The sequence below is a fragment of the Bubalus kerabau genome, chromosome 14 (genome assembly GCF_029407905.1).
Source record: "Bubalus kerabau isolate K-KA32 ecotype Philippines breed swamp buffalo chromosome 14, PCC_UOA_SB_1v2, whole genome shotgun sequence".
In the NCBI taxonomy this organism is placed as follows: Eukaryota; Metazoa; Chordata; class Mammalia; order Artiodactyla; family Bovidae; genus Bubalus; species Bubalus kerabau.
Window position 1 is genome coordinate 65,874,483 of NC_073637.1, and position 24,031 is coordinate 65,898,513.

General features: G+C 41.7%; 1 protein-coding gene across 2 annotated transcripts; it reads left to right on the forward strand.

The window, feature by feature from the left end:
* Positions 1–4,808: 4,808 nt before the first annotated feature.
* On the forward strand, positions 4,809–23,156 carry PABPC1 (poly(A) binding protein cytoplasmic 1). 2 transcript variants are annotated; one of them, XM_055546518.1, is made up of 15 exons: positions 4,809–5,712; positions 8,767–8,960; positions 10,905–11,020; positions 13,268–13,407; positions 14,677–14,771; positions 15,345–15,482; positions 15,669–15,764; positions 18,029–18,301; positions 18,707–18,797; positions 19,279–19,389; positions 19,471–19,625; positions 20,173–20,257; positions 20,797–20,927; positions 21,525–21,618; positions 22,711–23,156. In XM_055546518.1, exons 1-14 carry the CDS (start codon positions 5,520–5,522, stop codon positions 21,615–21,617), a joined length of 1,911 nt encoding a protein of 636 aa, XP_055402493.1. In that variant the 5' UTR covers positions 4,809–5,519; the 3' UTR covers position 21,618; positions 22,711–23,156. The 2 variants fall into 2 exon arrangements, with proteins under 2 accessions (XP_055402493.1, XP_055402494.1); XM_055546519.1 differs by lacking the exon at positions 4,809–5,712 and adding an exon at positions 6,423–6,465.
* Positions 23,157–24,031: the final 875 nt, after the last annotated feature.

Consider the following 24,031-nt stretch of genomic DNA (forward strand, 5'->3'; position numbering starts at 1 on the left):
ACAGGAATCCTGACCAACTTCTCACAGTATTTACTAATCTACAAAGAACTGATACACCTTTCCAATGACAAAAAATACTTTTGTCTACCACCTAGAGCATCTTTTCCTGGGTCAAAGTGCCTGGGGGTTCAACTAGTAATTGGGAGGTTATTTGTTCAAAATGGATTATAACAAAGAGAAGTCTTTTGTGAGTTATTTAATCCAGCAGCTAGGCAATGGCAACCCACTCCAGTACTCTTGACTGGAGAATCCCATGGGTGGAGGAGCCTGATAGGCTGCAGTCCATGGGGTCCCTGAGGGTCGGACTGAGCGACTTCTCTTTCACTTTTCACTTTCATGTGTTGGAGAAGGAAATGGCAACCCGCTCCAGTGTTCTTGCCTGGAAAATCCCATGGACAGAGGAGCCTGGTGGGCTGCAGTCCATGGGGTCGCACAGAGTCGGACACGACTGACGTGACTTAGCAGCAGCAGCGAAACCTGAGAGTAAGCCCTTTCTAGTGACTGGAGGACCCACATCCACTTTAGAGCACTTGCCAAAGTTTCCGCTGACAATTTTCTGGATTCAAAGCAGACCATTTTCCCCCCACCTTTATTACTTACAATGATGTTTCAGTGAGCTCCATCAGAAATTGCACCCACATCTTTCTCTACCAGCAGTGCGGATATTCTTAGCAATAATATGATTTTTGGTAGTTTTAGCTCTTGGTGTGATGGAATTTCCAAGTTATAGGAGGTGATTTCCTTTCACATTTCTTCTAATGAGTGTACCTCTTCTTTCAATTGTCTGCTTTTTTCTATACTCAATTCAGTAATTTAATGAAAATACTAAAATGCAATAATATTTTCTTTTAAACAATGCAATTTCCATCCTCATTTTTTTTTTAAGAAAACAAATTTAGAATCTAATAGAAAATCATCACAGCTAGATAAAACACTGGGATTGGATATTTACATACTCACTGTACTGCTTATATTTATATGATTACCAGAGAGCTCATTAGAAGCCTCTTGAGGAAAGAAATGTGTCTCTCAAGTATCTTCCTCACATCCAGAGGCATTTGGTAGGTATTCAATAAATGTATGGATGGACTGACTTTAACTAGAGAGTTCTAATAGAGTGAATGGTGGTTTGTCATCTAGGATAAGATCTGTCTTCCTAACGCACAGTCCTCAGTCCCCAGTCTTGCTCTTTTGCCTAATGAACTACATAAGGTAACTTGTTTTCCAAAATATCAATATTCTTCTCTTCCTACCAAGATAGGGGCAAAATGGCACTTATGTGGGATTCTGCAGGTTTAAATTTGAATTAAATGAGAATAAAGTACCCAGTCCACAACCAAAAATATATTTAACATGCCTTAAAGTTTACTGAATTAAAGAATGAATTGGACAATCATTTGAGACCGTTCTATTGACTGTGGCTCAGACCATGAACTCCTTATTGCCAAATTCAGACTTAACTTGAAGAAAGTAGGGAAAACCACTAGACCATTCAGGTATGACCTAAATCAAATTCCTTATGATTATACAGTGGAAGTGAGAAATAGATTTAAGGGCCTAGATCTGATAGATAGAGTGCCTGATGAACTATGGAATGAGGTTCGTGACATTGTACAGGAGACAGGGATCAAGACCATCCCCATGGAAAAGAAATGCAAAAAAGCAAAATGGCTGTCTGAGGAGGCCTTAAAAATAGCTGTGAAAAGAAGAGAAGTGAAAAGCAAAGGAGAAAAGGAAAGATATAAACATCTGAATGCAGAGTTCCAAAGAATAGCAACAAGAGATAAGAAAGCCTTCTTCAGCGATCAATGCAAAGAAATAGAGGAAAACAACAGAATGGGAAAGACTAGGGATCTCTTCAAGAAAATCAGAGATACCAAAGGAACATTTCATGCAAAGACGGGCTCGATAAAGGACAGAAATGGTATGGACCTAACAAAACCAGAAGATATTAAGAAGAGGTAGCAAGAATACACAGAAGAACTGTACAAAAAAGATCTTCATGACCCAGATAATCACGATGGTGTGATCACTGACCTAGAGCCAGACATCCTGGAATGTGAAGTCAAGTGGGCCTTAGAAAGCATCACTACGAACAAAGCTAGTGGAGGTGATGGAATTCCAGTTGAGCTATTCCAAATCCTGAAAGATGATGCTGTGAAAGTGCTGCCCTCAATATGCCAGCAAATTTGGAAAACTCAGCAGTGGCCACAAGACTGGTAAAGGTCAGTTTTCATTCCAATCCCAAAGAAAGGCAATGCCAAAGAATGCTCAAACTACCGCTCAATTGCACTCATCTCACACGCTAGTAAAGTAATGCTCAAAATTCTCCAAGCCAGGTTTCAGCAATATGTGAACCGTGAACTTCCTGATGTTCAAGCTGGTTTTAGAAAAGGCAGAGGAACCAGAGATCAAATTGCCAACATCCGCTGGATCATGGAAAAAGCAAGAGAGTTCCAGAAAAACATCTATTTCTGCTTTATTGACTATGCCAAAGCCTTTGACTGTGTGGATCACAATAAACTGTGGAAAATTCTGAAAGAGATGGGAATACCAGACCACCCGATCTGCCTCTTCAGAAATTTGTATGCAGGTCAGGAAGCAACAGTTAGAACTGGACATGGAACAACACACTGGTTCCAAATAGGAAAAGGAGGACGTCAAGGCTGTATATTGTCACCCTGCTTATTTAACTTCTATGCAGAGTACATCATGAGAAACGCTGGACTGGAAGAAACACAAGCTGGAATCAAGATTTCCGGGAGAAATATCAATAACCTCAGATATGCAGATGACACCACCCTTATGGCAGAAAGTGAAGAGGAACTCAAAAGCCTCTTGGTGAAAGTGGAGAGTGAAAAAGTGGGCTTAAAGCTCAACATTCAGAAAACGAAGATCATGGCATCCGGTCCCATCACTTCATGGCAAACAGACGGGGAAACAGTGGAAACAGTGTCAGACTTTATTTTGGGGGGCTCCAAAATCACTGCAGATGGTGACTGCAGCCATGAAATTAAAAGACGCTTACTCCTTGGAAGGAAAGTTATGACCAACCTAGATAGCATATTCAAAAGCAGAGAAATTACTTTTCCAACAAAGGTTCGTCTAGTCAAGGCTATGGTTTTTCCTGTGGTCATGTATGGATGTGAGCGTTGGACTGTGAAGAAGGCTGAGCGCCAAAGAATTGATGCTCTTGAACTGTGGTGTTGGAGAAGACTCTTGAGAGTCCCTTGGACTGCAAGGAGATCCAACCAGTCCATTCTGAAAGAGATCAGCCCTGGGATTTCTTTGGAAGGAATGATGCTAAAGCTGAAACTCCAGTACTTTGGCCACCTCATGCGAAGAGTTGACTCATTGGAAAAGACTCAGATGCTGGGATGGATTGGTGGCAGGAGGAGAAGGGGACGACAGAGGATGAGATGGCTGGATGGCATCACTGACTCGATGGACGTGAGTCTCAGTGAACTCTGGGGGTTGGTGATGGACAGGGAGGCCTGGCGTGCTGTGATTCATGGGATCGCAAAGAGTCGGACACGACTGAGCGACTGATCTGATCTGATCTGAACAGTAAAATAAAATTATTCCTCCTCGCTCCACCTTCCACACAAGATTGCTGTAGAGAATAAAAGATGCTAAAGCTTTAAAAATTTTACAGTACTACTTTGAAGTGGGATTTGTATGTTGATGTAATGTCTTTCCTATCAACTGGTATTTTTGCAATTGATTCATTACAGCTAGCCTTCCTATTAAAGCCCCCAAGTAACTCCACAACTGTTGTACACATTTTTAATACTGCGTTTAGACTATTTCTGATTTTGCCTGGTTGCAAGTCTGTGGAGCCATGTACGACTGTGACAGACTCGCACTTTGCAGGAAAACATTTTTCTGGAGTCCTGTTCTCTGTTTCAAATTGCTGGCAGAAGTAGCACGAAATCAGTGACTCCACCCTAGCCTCTTAAGTGAATTGTGATCACGATACTTTAAAAAGGGAAGCGGACAAAGACCTCAAAATAGTTTGCCCAAATTAAAATCACGCTGACCAACGACAGCGCCCAGATGGGATACCCGGGAAGACTCGTAAGGGCTCGGAGAGGACCGGGAGTCCGAAGGCCCCTCCGCTCCCCTGTCCTCTATTGGAAGCACGACCCGGGTCCAGCGCTGGAACGGTTGCGAGAGGCGGGGGTGGGTGGGTCCCCGAGCGGGAGGCCAAGACCCGCGGCCGGTTGGGGGTCAGCGAGCGCCGCTGCCGTTGAGGACTCCAGCTCCCAGCAGGCACCGCTTCCGCGGTCGAGGCGCGTGGCGGCGCTGCCTGCTGGGACTCGTAGTGCGGTCTGGTAGGAGAACCGGGGAGCCAGCCTGGGCTCCTTTTCGCCCACGTTGCGGAAACTGGGCCTGGGGAAAAATCACGCCGGCCCACTCTCGCCCGGCGGCCCTAGAGGGCAGGGGTGGGGGCGAGTGGAACACGACTGGCTGCGGCGGGAAGAGGGCCCTTGGGGGCCGCGCACGTGGGGGGTAGTTAAGCGCCGAGAAACCCGGAAGCCCCGCGCACCGCCCACCGCCCTGGTGACGGCTCAACGCCTCTCCCGGGTGGAGGTGGGGCGGGGTGTGCGGGAGGAGGGGTCGGCCCACCCGACTCCTCAGAGAGCCGCCTGCGAGCCGGTCCTCCCCTCCACTCCCCTCCCCCACGGGCCCTACGCCGCGCGGGGCCCGCCCACACTCCCCCCACCCCGACCCCGGCGCGTGCGCAGAAGCCCCGCCCCTCCGCCTCAGCCCCACCCCCCCACACCCGCAGCAGCCGCCGCCACCGCCGCCACCTCCTCTCCCTTCCTCTCTGCTCTTTTCCTCCTGTTTTTCTCTTCCCTCCTCCATCTCCGCCTCCTTGTCGCCTCCCCCTCCGGCGCTGACGCTCGCGTAGGGCCCTGGCGTCAGACGCGCGGGGGGCGGGGCGAGTGCGGCGGGGGGTATAAGTAGAGGGTGCAGGAGGCGGTGCTTCCCCTTCTCCCCGGCGGTTAGTGCTGAGAGTGCGGAGTGTGTGCTCCGGGCTCGGAACACACATTTATTATTAAAAAAATCCAAAAAAAATCTAAAAAAATCTTTTAAAAAACCCCAAAAAAAAATTTACAAAAAAATCCGCGTCTCCCCCGCCGGAGACTTTTATTTTTTTTTTTCCTTCCTCTTTTATAAAATAACCCGGTGAAGCAGCCGAGACCGACCCGCCCGCCCGCGGCCCCGCAGCAGCTCCAAGAAGGAACCAAGAGACCGAGGCCTTCTCCCGCTGCCCGGACCCGAGACCGCCACCCTCGCTCCCCAGCCGGCAGCCAGCAGCCAAGCCTCCAGCGGCAGCGGATCGACCCGGTTCTGCGGCCGTTGAGTAGTTCCCGATTCCGGTTGATTTTTGTCCCTCTGCGCTTGCCCCCGCTCCCCTCCCCCCGGCTCCGGCCCCCCGGCCCCGGCACTCGCTCCCCTTCTCTGACGGGAAAGGTCGCGCGGCCTGTGGCCCTGCAGGCAGCCGTGCCGAGATGAACCCCAGCGCCCCCAGCTACCCCATGGCCTCGCTCTACGTGGGGGACCTACACCCCGACGTGACCGAGGCGATGCTCTATGAGAAGTTCAGCCCGGCCGGGCCCATCCTCTCCATCCGGGTCTGCAGGGACATGATCACCCGCCGCTCCTTGGGCTACGCGTATGTGAACTTCCAGCAGCCGGCGGACGGTGAGAGCCGGGCCCGGCGGGCTGGCGGGCGGGCGGCCATGAGGCTCAGGCGGCGGCGGGCGGGCTAGGCCGGCGGGCCCAGGGGGGAGGGGGCGGGAGGGCATGTCACCCCACCCGAGGCCAGCGGGCCGAGGCTGGGGCTTCAGGACCCCGGATCCCCGCGCCGGCCGGGGCCCGCGCCGCCGGCAGCCGCACGCCCCTTGCACGCCGGGCCACTTCCTTCTCCGCGACCATTTTCTCGGCCTCAGCAGCGCTCAAACTTTAGGGTGATGACGCGCCCGGACGGTGGGTGAGGTTGGGTTCTAACACCACGCGGCGCCCCCCCCCGCCCACCCCCCGGTAGCGGCGAGATCCTGGGGGGTGTCGAGCGCCGAGACCCCTTCTCCGGTAGTCGGTGGTGGCGCTCCCACCATCCCCAGGCTGCTGCCGGCGCCCCAGGACAGGGAGGAAGTGCATTTCGTTGCTCGAAAAATACCACGTGTTGAACCCGGTAACCTCCCAGGCCCGAGGCCTCTACCCTGCCGCGGGGCCAGTCGCCTGGGGGAGTCGCGGGGACTTGGAATAAAGTTAATCTGGTTCTGGTGGTCGTCCTCAGGTTTCTGCGACCATTCTCACTAACGTGTGAGTGACTGACGGCTCCAAAAGTGTAAATTACCATCGAGACGTTGCTTTGGGGGTTCAGACAGTTCTTGTAACAGCAAGTTAGGAGAGAGGGGATGTAGAAGATGACCCATCGTTTTCTCAGGCAATTTAGTTAGTTTTGATTTTTTAAATCTAGTAGTTTCGTAGTACTGGTAATTCGGGTTTTTTTTTTTTTTCTTTTTTATTTTACCTCCTGAAATCGTCTCTGGTTTTGAAGGATTTTACTTAAAAATGTCGTCCCCAATTTTGACTGTAAAATGTTGCTTGTCAGTGTAGTGTGTACTAGACCATTATACTTACGAGGTATTTAAGTGGTGATTTCCTTATAAAAGTGGTCCAGAATATTCATACATCATGGGGAATGATTGAAAAGTAAGGGATTAATTAGTTTGAATGTATGATAAAAAAGATGGAATTAACCTTATATTTTTAAACAGTTCACAGAAATTCGAATATTTGGCAAATAGGTATGTGGCCTGATGAGTTGCCAGGATTTTTCTTTATAGCTGAAATCAATTGACTTGAAAAAGTCATTTTCACTTAATTTTATGATCCATTTTTGCCCTTTTTTCCCTTGGCTACTTGAATATATGTCAAGTATATAAAATATAAGGAATTAATTTTTGTAGGAAAGGCCTTGAAGGTGGAATTTAAAACTTTTATCTCGTTAAGGAATTATTTTGTGGTCAGTTTTTCACTAGGTAAAGTGAGTACTGAGATTTGGGGTAGACAGGCTGTTGAGCCACACCAAGTTGTAAAACTGCACTGCAGGTTTTCTGCCCTTTGCTCTGCAGGCAGTAGTTCCAAATGCCTCTCTGTAAGGATTCTTCCCAACTCTGATCAAGTTTATCACTAAATGGAAGATCAGGGAAGGTAATTGGGGTGCAGATAATCACAAACTGAAGGGTTGATAGAGAACACTTGAACGAACAAATTCTAGAAATGTGAACTTTTGAAACTGACTGTTAACATAGTTTCTAAACTTAACAATTTTAAATCAGAAAAACAAATTTAATTTCTTAGGATTTGAAAAGTTGAACTTCAGGTTACCATGGTTACAGTACACTCACTGTATTATTCTCTATACCAGTAGACTTGTACTGTCACTGCTGAAAAGAAGGTAGCATTTTTCCATCTTCAGTTTCTTTTATTCCTGTATGTATACAAATTATTCTCTTTCCAAATAATTAAGTGATTTTCCTTCTACTCCCCTTTTATTTTGCTACATCGGTGTACTTCTAGAATAGCTTCTGAAAGTGATCAGTTTCCAATTTAACAGGAAAATGTGACTCATTCAAAAGCTCAAGCAAAGTCAGCTAAAAAACTAGGGGAGCTGAGTAGGTGTGGCCAGTTGATAAATGAGCTGACAGCTGATTGTCACTATCTTCTAGAAACTGAAGTTTTCATTTATAGAAAGAAGTGGCCGGAAAATTTGTTTTCTCACTTTACAGTTAACACTAGCATGGCATTTGTGAAAATTGATGTTTCAGAACTTCAAATGGATTGTGTGTGTCCCTTCTTTAGGAACTAGTCTTTTCTACTTAAGAGGATATATTTTTCCATTTAGAGTCCAAACTTCTTTAATAAGTGTTTCTTTAATGGTACAGATGCACATAATTTGATCCTTCGTAGACTCTGAACTCAGATTTTGAAATTTTCTAGCACTATCCAGAAGTAACTAATCAGTTACTAAGTAAATAATCTAAGATAAAACTGGTTTTATATGTATTAATAGTGAGTTGGACTATTGTAAACCAGGTTATTTAAAAAATTTTGTTAATAGCTAAATATGCTCAATTTCACATTAGTTTTTGAAGGCATGACTCAAATGATTCTGAACGGATAAAACCTTTCATTTTTTTTTTAACATGGTAGCAGGAAGTTGTGCCGTGAGTCACTGAAATCCCCCCAATACGTCAGGAACTTTTTTTTAGAAGATGGGCTAGTTTTTGTGTAATACTGACAGGAATAAGCAATAAAACATTTTTAACAAGTAGCAGGGAATAAGTTAAAATGCTTGAAAATCTGTAAACTGCTCTGCTTGTGGATAATCTATAGTTGCTTTTGGTGTCCTGTTATATTGTTTATCAAGCAGATTGTGAAGGGGAAATCTGTTTTTATAGTTAACTAGGAACAAAAAAGCGCTTTTAAATTTCATGGCAAAGGAAGAGATTGCTTCAGAAATATATTAGTTCTAAACAATATGTCATCTGTTAACATGGGAAATTTGGGATTTCTTGATACTTTGTGTTGTATGATATAAATCTAGACTGACAGGTATAAGGTCCAACCATCTTCGGTTTAAAGAGGTAGAGGGGCCATGTGCTCAATTTTTCTCTCCACAATAGATTATATTAAGTAGACTGTAAAAGTTTTGAATAATATTTACTTTGAAAATGTCCTTTCTTGCAGCGGAGCGTGCTTTGGACACCATGAATTTTGATGTGATAAAGGGCAAGCCAGTACGCATCATGTGGTCTCAGCGTGATCCATCACTTCGCAAAAGTGGAGTGGGCAACATATTCATTAAAAATTTGGATAAATCCATTGATAATAAAGCATTGTATGATACATTTTCTGCTTTTGGCAACATCCTTTCATGTAAGGTAAGCAAAAATGTGATAAGTAAACATAATTTACTCTTCATGGGGTTCTCAAGGCAAGAATGCTGAAGTGCCATTCCCTTTTCCAGTGGACCATGATTTGTCAGAACTCTCCATCATGACCCATCTTGGGTGGCCCTGTGAGCTACAGCATGGCTCAGTTTCATTGAGTTAGACAAGGCTGTGGTCCATGTGATCAGATTGGTTAGTTTTCTGTTCTGTGATTGTGGTTTTCAGTCTGTCAGCCCTCTGATGGAGAAGGATAAGAGGCTTAAGGAAGCTTCCTGATGGGAGAGACTGACTGAGGGGGAAACTGGGTCTTGTTCTGATGGGCAGGGCCATGCTCAGTAAATCTTAATCCAATTTTCTGTTACTGAGCAGGGCTGTGTTCCCTCTCTATTGTTTGACCTGAGGCCAAACTATGATGGAGGTAATGAAGATAAAGGGCAACCTCCTTCAAAAGGTCCCATGCACGCTCACACTCATGCGCTGCTGGACTGCCCCCAGCCCTCCAGCAGGCCACCACTGACCCACACCTCCACGGGAAACTCCTGGATGCTCATGCACAAGTCTGAGTCAGTCTCTTGTGGAGTCACTGCTCCTTTCTCCTGGGTCCTGGTGTGCACAGGTTTTGTTTGGGCCCTCTCAGAGTCTGTTTACCCAGTCCTGTGTAAGTTCTGGTGGCTCTGTGGTGGGGTTAATGGTGACCTCCTCCAAAATGGCTTATTGCACCCAGAGCCCCTGCCCCACAGCAGTCCACTGCTGACCCGTACTTCCGCAGGAGACACTCAACACAGTTCTGGCTCAGTCTCTGGGTCCCGGTGCGCACAGTTTCACCCTTCCTACCATCTTGCTGGGCTTCTCCTTTGCCCTTGGATGTGGGGTATCTTTTTGGTGGGATCTAACATTTCTCCTGTTAACTCCTGTCAGAGCCTAAATAGGCCCCAAAGATGAAAGTTGGATAAGACAAGGTGCTTGCTCTTACTGAGCACACAGTCATCTTTCACTAGATTATCAGAAACCAGATTTGGAAAATAATTGGGAACGCTGGTGTAGGTCAGAGAACCCCATGCGAAATACTTGGTTCAAAACAACAAACTATCCATGGTGGAATTTGTCTCATAATAGAGGGTTATAAAAATTAAAATTAAGTAATAAAAAAATTTTAAAGTGATAATAGTAAAAATATATCTAGGAGTTTCTCTGGAGCTGTTGTGGGTAGTGTGAGCAACTGAACTGAACACTTACTACAGTGTTGTAGCCGTGTGCTTCGGAGAAGGCAATGGCACCCCACTCCAGTACTCTTGCCTGGAAAATCCCATGGACGGAGGAGCCTGGCAGGCTGCAGTTCATGGGGTCACTAAGAGTCACATACGACTAAGCGACTTCACTTTCACTTTTCACTTTCATGCTTTGGAGAAGGAAATGACAACCCACTCCAGTGTTCTTGCCTGGAGAATCCCAGGGATGGGGGAGCCTAGTGGGCTGCCATCTCTGGGGTCGCACAGAGTCGGACACGACTGAAGCGACTTAGCAGCAGCAGCAGCTGTGTGCTTAGTCGCTCAGTCTTGTCCGACACTTTGCAGTCCTTCGGACTGTAGCCTACCAGGCTTCTCTGTTCATGGGGTTTTTCAGGCAAGAATAGTGGAGTGGGTTGCCAACCCTTTCTCCAGGAATCTTCCTAACCTAGAGATCAAACCCCCATCTCCTGTACCTCTTAAATTGCAGGCACACTGAGCCATGGGGAAGCTACTTGTTTATTCCTTAAGATAGCAGCTGTGCTTTCTGTTAATAGATATCTTTATTTCCCAAATACCGAGGTTAGGTAGCTGACAAGTTATCTGAACATTGGAAAAATCCTAAATCAATAGTGACAAGTTATCGGAACATTGGAAAAATCCTAAATCAATAGTAAGTAATGAAAAATTGGTATACATTTTTCCCTAGGTGGTTTGTGATGAAAATGGTTCCAAGGGTTATGGGTTTGTGCATTTTGAGACACAAGAAGCAGCTGAAAGAGCTATTGAAAAAATGAATGGGATGCTTCTAAATGATCGCAAAGTGTAAGTATAAATATGAAGTTAATCATACTTCAAATCTGTTTTTAATAGTTAAAATCAGTTCATCCATTTTACAAGAAATATATTTGTGCTCAAAAGAGATAAGAGTGAAAATTAATAAAGCATATCTTGGTAGATTTTACAATTGTGTTTACTCCATATTTACTGTAACATACAAATAACAGTGAATTAATACAATTGGTCAGCATTCAAACCAAAAAGAGAAAGGAGAAACTAGGTATGCTGAAATATAAAGCTTTCCCAGAAATAAGTGCATAGTTGGAAAACTAAGAAATCCAGGCAGAAACTGTCATAATTCTTAAGGTAATAATTAGCCCATTTTACATTCAAAACTGGGGCTAAAATGATTTGCCTATGTTTTACATGCTGGTATGACAGATAAACTGGGATACAAATCTGGTGGATAAATTCAGAGCCCAGGGTAGCTCTTTACTGGCCTTGTTAGTCGCTCATTTGTGTCCTAACTCTGTGGCCCCCCATGGATTGTCACCTGCCAGGCTCCTCTGTTCAGTGGAGTTCTCTGGGCAAGAATACTGGATTAGGTTGCCATTTCCTTCTTCAGGGGATCTTCATGACCCAGGGATCGAACCCGGGTCTCTTGCTTGGCAGGCAGATTCTTTACTCTGAGCCACCAGGGATTGTTTACCCTACTCCTACAACGATTATTGTAATTGTGACAATTTGGCTCCCTTTTTCCTGTAAAGATAAATCAGAAATAAATCAGAAGTCTTCATGGTTTATTTTTTCTGAAATAGACTTGTTCTTGAAAGTTGAAAAGTTTAAAAATGATGATACTGATAAAACCTCTGTAAGACTTTCTGCTACAGCTTGTAAAAATACAGATTTTTATGAGCCCAAAGAAATTACAAATCTTCTATGCCAGTGGATTTTTCTTATCTGGGCAGATTCAGCCTTGAGGTCATCTTGTAAGTGATCTGTGAGTTCGTGTTGCCATGTAAACTGGGGTAATGGCACACAAATTGGGTTTGGTTCTTAGAAGTCAGCTACAGCACTCTTAGATCTGTGTCAGGTGGCATGGTCAGTCTGCTCATGGAGACTCATCCACATGGTGTTAGCTGTTTGAGTTCTGTCAACTGCATGGTTAAGGAAAAGAACCTCATATGTCTAAGAAAACCAGCAACTTCTCAGTGGGAACAATGTTTACAAAGGATAATTCTTAAAGTTAGTACATCTTTAGATGAGAAAAATGTTCAGCATCACTAGCATTTACAGATGAAAATGTCTGGCGTGCCAGCAATGGTTTAGAGGAGAAAATGGCTACCACTGGTGACGGCCTAGATTAAAATAAGAACTTGATTTATTGCTGTTTTCTGAGTATAAAATTATATAATCCTGTTTGTGAAAGCAGTTTGTAGGTATAAACTTAAGGTCATTTATATAACCTTTGAACTGCCGTGATTTCTACAGTGCTATCCTAAGAACAAGTAACAGTCTTGTAAAGTTAAGGCATTATTTATAAAAGCAAAAGGTTGTGCTAGCCACAGTGGAATAATGTTCCCATTGAGAATATTTATAAAACTAATTGCATGGAGAAGCACCACTGTTTGGAGGAGGGAGATGAGGGGGGTTCTAAAGAGAATAAAATCATAGGTGTCTTCTCTGAAAAGAAATTGTGCTAGATAGACTTAAACACAAAAAACAAAAAGACACACTAATACTCAGTCATGTTCCAGGTGGAATTACCTGATGGATCTTCACTTTGATGTTTATTCACGTATTCTGCAGTGACACGCATACTACTGTTAGACTGCAGAAAGCCTTATTTTATAAACACTTGTGTTGATAATGTCACAAAGAAATTCGTCCCAGGCTGTTGGGTGTGTGAGGACAGAATTCAGTAGCGTAAATTTCTGTTGTGGAAGAAGCCATGTTGCAAAACAGCAATGATCCAAGTTTTGTCTCTTCACTGGCCTGCTCCATGTGTACTTCCATTCCTTGCATTTCTGGATAGAATCTTAACCCAGGTTAGCTAGGACAGCAAAGGAGTATATTAGGAAAAATATCTTTTTTTGTGGTTATAGTTGGGAGGTTTGTTACATTTGGTGCTTTTATTTTTTCACTTAAGACCCTATTTCTGTTTTATAGTGTGCCCTTTTTATTAGAGATTCTGAAATTAGCAGTGACTATTACAGAATCACCTATCAGGCTTAATTAACCTGAACTTCATAAAGTAGAACCTAATTTTACAGTTCTTACATATTTTATTAGATTTGTTGGAAGATTTAAGTCTCGTAAAGAACGAGAAGCAGAACTTGGAGCTAGGGCAAAAGAGTTCACCAATGTTTACATCAAGAATTTTGGAGAAGACATGGATGATGAGCGCCTTAAGGATCTCTTTGGCAAGTTTGGTAATGTGTCTGAATTGAATTTTTATATTCACATTGTTAATTTTGGATAATATTTTATACTAAAAATAAATAAGACTTTTCATGGTACTTTAATTTTGTAGTTAATTTGGATTAAGCTACTGATAGTCCATTATACTAGCATATAAGTAAAATTCTATCCAGTTTAAAGGTCAGTAGCCTTGCATTAGCACAGTAAGTTGTGACTGTGTAATTGGAACAGACTTTAAAAGGTTTTGCCATGTTACGAAATTGTGCTGGATTTATGCACTAACAGATCGCATCTCATCAGAGGCATTGCATGTGACACAGCCAACTTAGGTTGGAATGTAGTCTTTAATTATGGGTTAGGAAAGCTGGCCAGCTTTAGGATATTTGGCCAGTCTCAGCATCATGTTTGAGCAATTCAAAATAATAACTTTCAACGATCCAGATTTTCCAGTGAAGTGTAACCAGTCTCACTTTAGATAGTTGTGTAGCTAATCAGAAGATGAACCTGACATTGTACTCTTGCAGATGATTTGCTTGCCCCTTAACTTTGCTTTCCCTTCTGGTTAACTTAAAACAGGTGTCCTGTTTTTTTTAAGAGCATTTCAAATCATAAAGAATGAGGAAACGTAATCCTTTACTATTGTCAAGCTGTCATGCCACATTGAACCCTCTAAACAGTCTTATCTGTGCCCATAAATCTTGCAGATTCTCTGTAATTAGATGTGATTTTTTTTTTTTTAACCTTTTCCCCCACCTACCTAAAATAATACCCAGTTCAGTTAAGTCTATTTTATTGAGGGGGTTGGTGGGGGAGAAGTGTGTCTTCAGAAACATGCCATCTCCAGGTACTTCTGTGTTGTCTTCCCCAAAGGTCAAACCCTTTGTTTCCTCTACTCCCTGTTGAAAATCAAGTGGGCCAAGGCTTAAGGAATTCTTAAGAAAATCAAGTTGTTTTAGAACAATGCATCTGTTTTGTACTAAATGCTAAGAATAAATTAACTCTGTCATTTACATTTGTCTGAAACATACCGCCTTAAATGGAAGGAGGAATATTTCAGAGAAAGACTTTACTTAGCTTCTTAGAAGAAATAAAGGGTCTTTGAAGAGAATGTTTAGTGCCCATGATAGGAGAGAGGGTAATTAGAGGAGGAATAAATTTCTGGAGGTTTGGGATTTTCTTTAATCCCCATTTTTATATTCTTTTCTGCACAGCTTTTTTGAAACTTGAAACATATAAACTAAATGTATGGAATATATTTGAATCATTAAATTTTTTTTCAGGACCTGCCTTAAGTGTGAAAGTAATGACTGATGAGAGTGGAAAATCCAAAGGCTTTGGATTTGTAAGCTTTGAAAGGCATGAAGATGCACAAAAAGTAAGACTTAATAATTATCAGAGGCAATGTGGGTTTTCTGTATGTTATAAGAAGTGAGGGATATAAAGTTGAGTTGCTCTTGCATCGAAATACACAAGCATACGGCTGGCTATTCTACATGTTGTATTTCATATGTATTGTTTTGAATTACTTGCATTTGGTGTATTAGTTTTGAGAGTACAAATTGAAAACTTATATTATGTCTTAAGACTTCCCTGGTGGCTCAGATGGTAAGGCGTCTGCCTACAATGTGGGAGGCCCGGGTTCAATCCCTGGGTTGGGAAGATGTGGAGAAGGAAATGCCAATCCACTCCAGTATTCTTGCCTGGAAAATCCCATGGATGGAGGAGCCTGGTGGGCTGCAGTCCATGGGGATGCAAAGAGTCAGACACGACTGAGCAACTTCACTTCCCTTCACTTCTTCATTATGTCTTAAAACCTCAAAGTTGAGTTTTTGTGGTGGGTCCATCTTTAGCTTTTATAATCTAACCGATTTTCTTTTATTGTTAAAAAATGAACTTATTAGTGCAAGTTAGTAATTAAAATTTTGTGTTTTTGGTTTCTTTTGGTAAGGCTGTGGATGAGATGAATGGCAAAGAGCTCAATGGAAAACAAATTTATGTTGGTCGAGCCCAGAAAAAAGTGGAACGACAGACAGAACTTAAGCGCAAATTTGAACAGATGAAGCAAGACAGGATCACCAGATACCAGGTTCATTTTTTAACTGAACAAGTAAAACTAAGGAGTGAGGAAACCTATTCTATGTTCATTTCAGTTACTGCCAGGTAACTGGAGGGTTTGAGAGGGGAAAAGGAGAGGAAACATGGGATAAGCTAATAGGAAGTATGTTTAAGTACCACTGGTTTTCTTTTTCCAAATTTTTTTTTTTATTTTAAGGGTGTTAACCTTTATGTGAAAAATCTTGATGATGGCATTGATGATGAGCGTCTCCGGAAGGAGTTTTCTCCATTTGGCACAATCACCAGTGCGAAGGTAAAGCATGTGATGCGTATCTTTTTTTTAAGATTTGAGAAAAATATGTGCCCATGGATGTATGTATATAAATTTGATATTTCATACTGGAGTGTTGTAAGAGAACTTGGAGTATGATAGTATTTATTCCTGAATGTGTTTATCCTTTATGTTCCCTGAAAAGCATTTAAATGGAGTATTGTGCATCCATTTATTTTGAATGTATGAAGAAGCATGCATGTTTTACAAAGGAGAGTCTTTATAAAAAGTCCTTTTTAAAAAGAAGTCCTTTGTGGATCACTATATCACTGTTGGCAAGGAGATAAAAAGTTTGGCAAGAATTTATTCTGAGAGAGGAGGTCGTTATGTTAATTTGATAACACTCGCTGAAAAAACATTGATCAAGACAGAAAGGTGACAGCTCCATGCTCAAGTCTGGCAAAGGACTTGGTTGCCGTCCCAGATACTTTCCATGCTTGTATACTTACGTATGCATACAAACTTTTATAAAACAGAGTCATAGTATACCTATTCTGCAGTTTGTCTTTTTATTTACAGATCTGGGTACATATTTATCTCAGACATTTTCTCATTTTTCACTCAAGGCTGGCTATTCATGGTATAAGTGTACCATAATTTATTCTGCTGTGCCCATATTGTTGGACATTTGGGTTACTTGCGTGTTAACAGTATTAGACCTGCCACTCTAACATCCTCATATATCTTTGCATGTATACATACCAGTATTTCTGAAGTCCTAGAGTTGAAATAGCTGGTTAGTGGGTATGTATATTTAACATTAATATGACAGAATTGTCCAGAAAGGCTGAACAAATTAAATTACTACTAGTCTTGTCAAGTTAGTAGAAAGAGATACACATCTTTTTAAATGAGACATGCTATTTACGTGTTTACTTGTTTAGCCTGTTCTTTGCCTGTTTTTACATTGCATTGTTTATTGATTTCATAGGGAGAATTTCATGTCAGCTCTTTGTTTTATATTGCAAATATTTTTTCCAAGTCTTCCATTTAAGACTTGGGGGTCTTGTATCATCTTAGGTTTTCCCTGTATTTTGCATTTTTTGTTCAGAGTCAGAATCTATCTGGCAATTGTAATTGTTTCAATGTAATGTGACTATAAGCTCTACGTTAATTCAGAATTATCCCATTGTATCATATACTAGATAGTCCAAAGTCCATCTTTTACCCACTGTTCTAAAATGTAAGCTTAACATCCCAAGTTCCCGTACTTGCATGGGTACAGTTCCCGTACTTCTAGACTCTTGTTGAGATGTAATTGACATAAAACATCCTCAAGTGTACAACATAGTTGTTTGATATTTGTGTATACTGCAGAGTGATCACCACGATAAGTCTAGATAACATTTATTACCATAGATTAAAATTATTTTTTTCTTGTAATGGTAACTTTAAAGATCCATTCTCTGCAACTGTCAGATAAGTAACACATATTTACTGTAGTCCCCACACTGTCCCTGTACATCCTGTTCGTTTCGTCCCTAGTCATTGCTTCCCTGTGACTTTATGCCTAGGAGTTTGTACTTTTTAACCACCTTCATCCGTTTCCCCAAGCCTCCTGCCTCTCTGGCAGCCACCAATCTGTTCTCTGTATCCTTGAGGCCAGTTTTTCGTTGTGTTCTGATTCCACATTTATGTAAGACCATGAATCGGGTTTATTGCTCTTTTGTTTGTTCCTGTGTCACCAGCATGATGTTTAATACAGACGTATAGCATGCGTACATGTAGGTCTACTGAGTAGTTCATTTCATTTCCTTACTGCTTGTTTAAAAAATCTTTGGAGTTATTGTGAAGTTTCCTGAATGTTGTTTATACCCCAATATTTATGGCCCTATGGTTGTGAATGTGAAATTTTAACTTTAAAATGAGACTCAACTGCTTCCCCCACCCCAAAGAGTAATAAAGCATCTTGTCAGCTTGACTTATTAGAATAGTTAGATTTTAATTGTGCATTTTTAACTAAAATTTAGTAGGCTTTCAATGTATTTAGAAATTGAACCTTAATATTGAAAATCTAAAAACCTTAAAGTTTCTGTTGTGTCTCCACCCCTTTACTTTTGCTTGGCTAGGATAACGCATGCATGTCATTTACCCTTAGTATTTGGATATTAACGGGAAAATTGTGGGGGAAAGGATGAAAGTATTGACAGGGTTAAGTGTGAGGTGGTGGCTCTAGTTGATACTGTCTTTGTGCCTCATCCTTCTATTGCATTAATTGTGTGGTTTTTTTAATTTTCTTTCAATAGGTTATGATGGAGGGTGGTCGCAGCAAAGGTTTTGGTTTTGTATGTTTCTCCTCCCCAGAAGAAGCCACTAAAGCAGTTACGGAAATGAATGGTAGAATTGTGGCCACCAAGCCATTGTATGTAGCTTTAGCTCAGCGCAAAGAAGAGCGCCAGGCTCACCTCACTAACCAGTATATGCAGAGGATGGCAAGTGTAAGAGCTGTGCCCAACCCTGTAATCAACCCCTACCAGCCAGCACCTCCTTCAGGTTACTTCATGGCAGCTATCCCACAGGTAGGTTCTAGAAAAGGACAAAAACCTCATGAAGGTTTTCCTGTTAGGTCACCTTCCTTTAATGTTTTGTCATTCCGCCCCCCTCCCCCGCCAAAAAAAAAGAATAAAGTCTTAAGATGAAAACATTGAGATGTGAATTATGATTGGATTTGAACAATGCTTAAGAGTGTGCATGCTATGTACTAAGTCACTTGAGCCGTGTCTGACTTTGCGACCCTATGACTGTAGCCCCCCAGGCTCTTCTGTCCATGGGATTCTCTAGGCAAGAATATGGGAGTAGGTTGCTGTGCCCTCCTCCTGGGGATCTTTCCTGGAGTGTGAGGACCTTTTAACTGTTTTGAACATGCATAATGTGTTGTATTATCTGCTTTTTCTATGACTGATATGTTTGCTTGCTTCCAACAGACTCAGAACCGTGCTGCATACTATCCTCCTAGTCAAATTGCTCAACTAAGACCAAGTCCTCGCTGGACTGCTCAGGGTGCCAGACCTCATCGTAAGCTTTTTTTTTTAAGTTGCAAAGTATTTGAACTAAAAAACATAAATGAGGCAAATTAGCTGTTATATCCGTACATATAACAGCTAATATATATATAACCGTATAATATCCAATGGTATATTAGCTGTTGCTTTCCGTAATTTATAGTTAACGGGTGTTCATTTTGGGCATCTTTAGCCTTTTGTTCTTTAAAAAGAATCTTAAAATGCTAGTAATATATATGCTGGTTTGATTTTTTTTGTTTTTCCTTTTTATCACAAGTTTGGGAATGCATCCAACTCCATTTCATATTTTTATGCTCTGATGAGAAGTGGCATAAAAGTCTGAAGAAAATGGCAGATAGGAGCCTAAGCTTTTAAAAAATACACTTGTTTATATTTGGTCATTTTTAGTCTTTTGTGCAAATCTCAGCTCTGAAAAAGCAAGATGAACACTTGAGTTTTTCCCAGTTAATGTGCGTTCATGTCTTTAAACGTAGCATTCCAAAATATGCCCGGTGCTATCCGCCCAGCCGCTCCTAGACCACCATTTAGTACTATGAGACCAGCTTCTTCACAGGTTCCACGAGTCATGTCGACACAGCGTGTTGGTGAGTCTTAACCCTTCTCGTAAAAGTTGGTCTCCAATTGGAAATACGAAGATAAATACAAAAAATGTTTTATTTTTTTAGCTAACACATCAACACAAACGATGGGTCCACGTCCCGCAGCGGCTGCAGCTGCAGCTACTCCTGCTGTCCGCACCGTTCCGCAGTACAAATACGCTGCGGGAGTTCGCAACCCTCAACAGCATCTGAATGCACAGCCACAGGTCACCATGCAGCAGGTGTGGATTTGATGGCTTCTTTCTGATAAAGATGACAGTCCTTGATTGCAAGGACTTTGAGGACAGCCGTATGATGTGTGAGAGCTTAAGCTATCTAGAACATCTTGTTGAAGTCCCACTAATGGCTAATATGTAAAAATATGTGCTATACTCCAGGAACTAGAGCAGCATTTTCCCTTCCTGAATTGCTTATGTGGTTTGAGAGTTTTATTTGGCATAGTTGTAAGAAGGGGTGAAATAAAGTTTAGTTTGTCAGATTTGGCGTACCGTTTTTTGGTTTTTTTGACCCCTGGGACCAAAATTGTGGTTGATTATACTAGAAGTATGGTTCCAAAGACTACTCCAGATAAAGAAAATTCAACATCCCTGTGCTTATAATACTTGAGCACTTAGGTGTTAATAGCTGCCTTAGGCTGCATTTTCTGGTTCACTCAGCTTCTCCTGTTCATGTTTAGATTATAGTCTTTATCCAGTTATTTTCCAGTGATGACTGTATTTGTGCTTGCCATTACTTCTGTACTTAGAAATTTTCCCATTTTCTTTCTAGCCCGCTGTTCATGTACAAGGTCAGGAGCCTCTGACTGCTTCCATGTTGGCATCTGCCCCTCCTCAAGAGCAGAAGCAAATGTTGGGTGAGTACCTTTGTCCCACCTGGTCAGTCACAGTGAGAGACTAGAAAATAGGAGGACACTTAGACTGCCTTTGCACCTAAAAATGACAGCTAGGGTGGCGGGATCTGACTGGAATGAATGATCACCATGGCGGTTTGTCTGCTGAACTCATTAAAAGCCTGGAAAGCTATTAAGATGTTGCCTTTGATGGACAGGGTAATGGGGCATGACTTGCCAGGTATCCTACCACATTTTCTGAAGGAGGAGTTTGAAATTTGAACCAAATGAGTAAGCCACTTTGATTTTGACTGAACACAGATTTAACACATAGTTTCATTTCATCTTTTTTTGGCAAACTGATGCTTTCAAGAATTCGTTGCCTTGTGGTAGATCTTAATCCATTTTATACTGATCATCTCATGAAAGATACTGAAATGGTGGATTATGGGTTCGCATTTATTTGCTGTGTACGAAGGGTTCATAAACCCCAGTTTTACTATAGTAGATGCCTTAAAAAATTTTTTTTGATTGAAGGAGTTTTTGAATGTTTTTGTTCCTAGGTGAACGGCTCTTTCCTCTAATTCAAGCCATGCACCCTACTCTTGCTGGTAAAATCACTGGCATGTTGTTGGAGATTGATAATTCAGAACTTCTTCATATGCTTGAGTCTCCAGAGTCTCTCCGTTCTAAAGTAATTTAAATTTATCATTTACCTACCAGCTTCTTATACTACATATTCCAGGATGTTTTGTAGAACATTTATAAGTGCTTTGTACAAGTCATGCACAGTTCTAAAAGCTTTATAAATATTAATTGAAAATCCTAATAACCTATGGTGCTGTTATCCCTATTTTACAGACAGGGAAACTGAAGTATAGAGAAGTTAAATAATTTGCCCAGTTGCTCACAAAGCAGCTAGTGAATGGCAGAGCTCGGTTTCAGATCCAGTCACTGTAACTCCAGCGTCCATTAACTCTTAACTGCTCATCTGTATTGAAGAAAGGGATATTTGCTGATATTTCTGAACTTTGGGGGATTTTTGGTGGGGAGAAAGTAGGAAGTACAAGAGGTTAATAATTCCAAAACAGTGGTGGAATAGAGCCCAAGGGATACAGGTGTATAGTTGGAATGTGTTTTTTTTTCATAACAGTCATTAACACCTTCATCTGAGGAAAGGAGTTTGCATCTGAGGAAAGGAGTTTGCCTTTGTTGGACATTTGTAGGTTGGCGGTTTGAAGCTGTATTCTAATAACTGTTTTTCAGAACCAGTTTGTTTTCGTTTTTTCAGGTTGATGAAGCTGTAGCTGTACTCCAAGCCCACCAAGCAAAAGAGGCTGCCCAGAAAGCAGTTAACAGTGCCACTGGGGTTCCGACTGTTTAAAGTGAGCCTGCCTCCTGTTTCTTATTCTCACAGTTTGACCATGTATTGAAACGTAGCAAAAACTCATTTTATCACTAATCCAAATGCATTGCCAGTTTTTCAAAGAGAAGTCAAGATACAGAGGGATTAACTACATGTTACCCTGGTATAGACTTGAATTTTTGAGATCAAGACCCCTTCAGACGTTTTGCGTAGTAATTTGTGTTAAATAGCTGTAACATGGATTGGTCCTGTGTAGATAGCTGAAGGACTTTCATATCTTAATAATACATTTTCTTGGGTGGCAGTGATGAAGTTGTTTTTTGGCCTCTAATACTGCCTTTCATTACCCCCCAAGAAATAGGGTGATGTAGCTATGTAGCCAGAGCCAGGCGTGTACAAAGCTTTCCTATAACATAGGAAATAGCTGGGGCTGTGCGGGTTGTGTTCCGTGTTGAAGCTCCTCTGCCCCGCTGTCACCCTGTGAGAGCGGCCGCGCAGCTTGTGAACCAGCAGGGGTGGCTGTGGTTCATAGAGCTTTACAGAGACAGGCTCTCAACAGGCTGAGCCTGGCTGAGGGCTTTCACACCGACAAGTGCCAGTATTGGTCCTCTTACTTTTGTTTTTATTAAAATACTTGACATAACAACATTGTGTAAACTTAAGGTGTGTAACGTGTTAATTGGATACATTTATATATTGTAAGGAGAAGGCAATGGCACCCCACTCCAGTACTCTTGCCTGGAAAATCCCATGGACAGAGGAGCCTGGTGGGCTGCAGTCCATGGGGTCGCGAAGAGTCGGACACAACTGACCGACTTCACTTTCATTTTTCACGCATTGGAGAAGGAAATGGCAACCCACTCCAGTGTTCTTGCCTGGAGAATCCCAGGGACCGGGGAGCCTGGTGGGCTGCCGTCTATGGGGTTGCACAGAGTTGGACACGACTGACGCGACTTAGCAGAAGCAGCATATATTGTAAAATATGACTGTCATTATAGCTATAATTAGCACTTCTGTCACTTAGGTAAAGGTCCTTTCTTTTTAGTGGTTGGAATCATGTTCTGTGTCTTAAATTTGATGATCATAATCTCTTTTCCCCCCACATTTACAGATGATCAGGGACCATGAAAAGAAACTCGTGCTTCACCGAAGAAAAATACCTAAACATCGAAAAACTTAAATACTACGGAAAAAAAAACATTGCAAAATATAAAATAAATAAAAAAAGGAAAGGAAACTTTGAACCTTATGTACCGAGCAAATGCCAGGTCTAGCAAACATAATGCTAGTCCTAGATTACTTATTGATTTAAAAACAACAAAAAACACAAAAAAATAGTAAAATATAAAAACAAATTAATGTTTTATAGACCGTGGGAAAAAGAATTTTCAGCAAAGTACAAAAATTTAAAGCATTCCTTTCTTTAATTTTGTAATTCTTTACTGTGGAATAGCTCAGAATGTCACTTCTGTTTTAAATAACAGAATTGATAACTGAGCAAGGAAACGTAATTTGGATTATAAAATTCTTGCTTTAATAAAAATTCCTTAAACAGTGCATAGTGATGTTATGCTATTTTATTTCTCTTTGTAATTGACTTGGGAAAATAGGTGATAGTTGAAACTGACTTTAAGAGCCTCTTTCATAACAAAGGTACTGATTGTTTTTCAGAAGTTTATTAGGTTTATGGAAGAAATATAAAACAATGCCTCTAATGCACTTTATGAAGTCAGATTTCTATGTGAGTTCTTTTGAGATGATTTCAATATATGATACGTTAAGGTTTCTAGGCTGGGAGATAGCTTTTATATCACTTACGTGGTATAAAACAGTAATAACTACTGTGTTTGCTGGACAGGAGAGTGTAGATAATATAAAAATTATACCAAAAACTAGTTACATTAAGTGTACTTAGGATTAGTTTTAAGCCTTAATTTTATAGACTTGTAATTTGACTTATTGATTATTGTGACTTAACTCAGAATAATACTTTTATCATCTAAAGTACTTTTAAATAATGAAGATAATGGGGCTTCTACATTGAGAGGAATGGATTTAAAACACCAGGCTTGGGGCCCAGGGCATACACATTAAACAGGTATCCCTGACCGTTTCAGTGTGCTTTAGAGAATGATCTAGTTTTAACTCTATTTCGTTCTCTACACACTACTGCCAGAGTTTGCTTTGTGAGTTGCATATCTGATTATCACCATGCTAGAATTACCTCAACTATCTTGCCTTTGGGAGCAAATAAGTCTGTCTAAAGCCTTAGCTATGACAGTGCCAGCCCTCCCTGCATATTGAAGCCCTATGCGTTTCACTGTATTCTGAAACTCAAGATACACAAACCCCACTTCCTGCCCCATGGCTTATTATCATGCACCTAGTAGGCATTATTAACAGTGATGATTTTGTATTTTGCCTGGCTGCAG

Coding starts and splice junctions, on each gene's coding strand:
- PABPC1 (XM_055546518.1), top strand. CDS start 5,520: ATGAACCCCAGCGCCCCCAGCTACCCCATGGCCTCGCTCTACGTGGGG. Junction 5,713..8,766: donor CTTCCAGCAGCCGGCGGACG/GTGAGAGCCGGG, acceptor CCTTTCTTGCAG/CGGAGCGTGCTTTGGACACC. Junction 14,772..15,344: donor GGCATGAAGATGCACAAAAA/GTAAGACTTAAT, acceptor TCTTTTGGTAAG/GCTGTGGATGAGATGAATGG.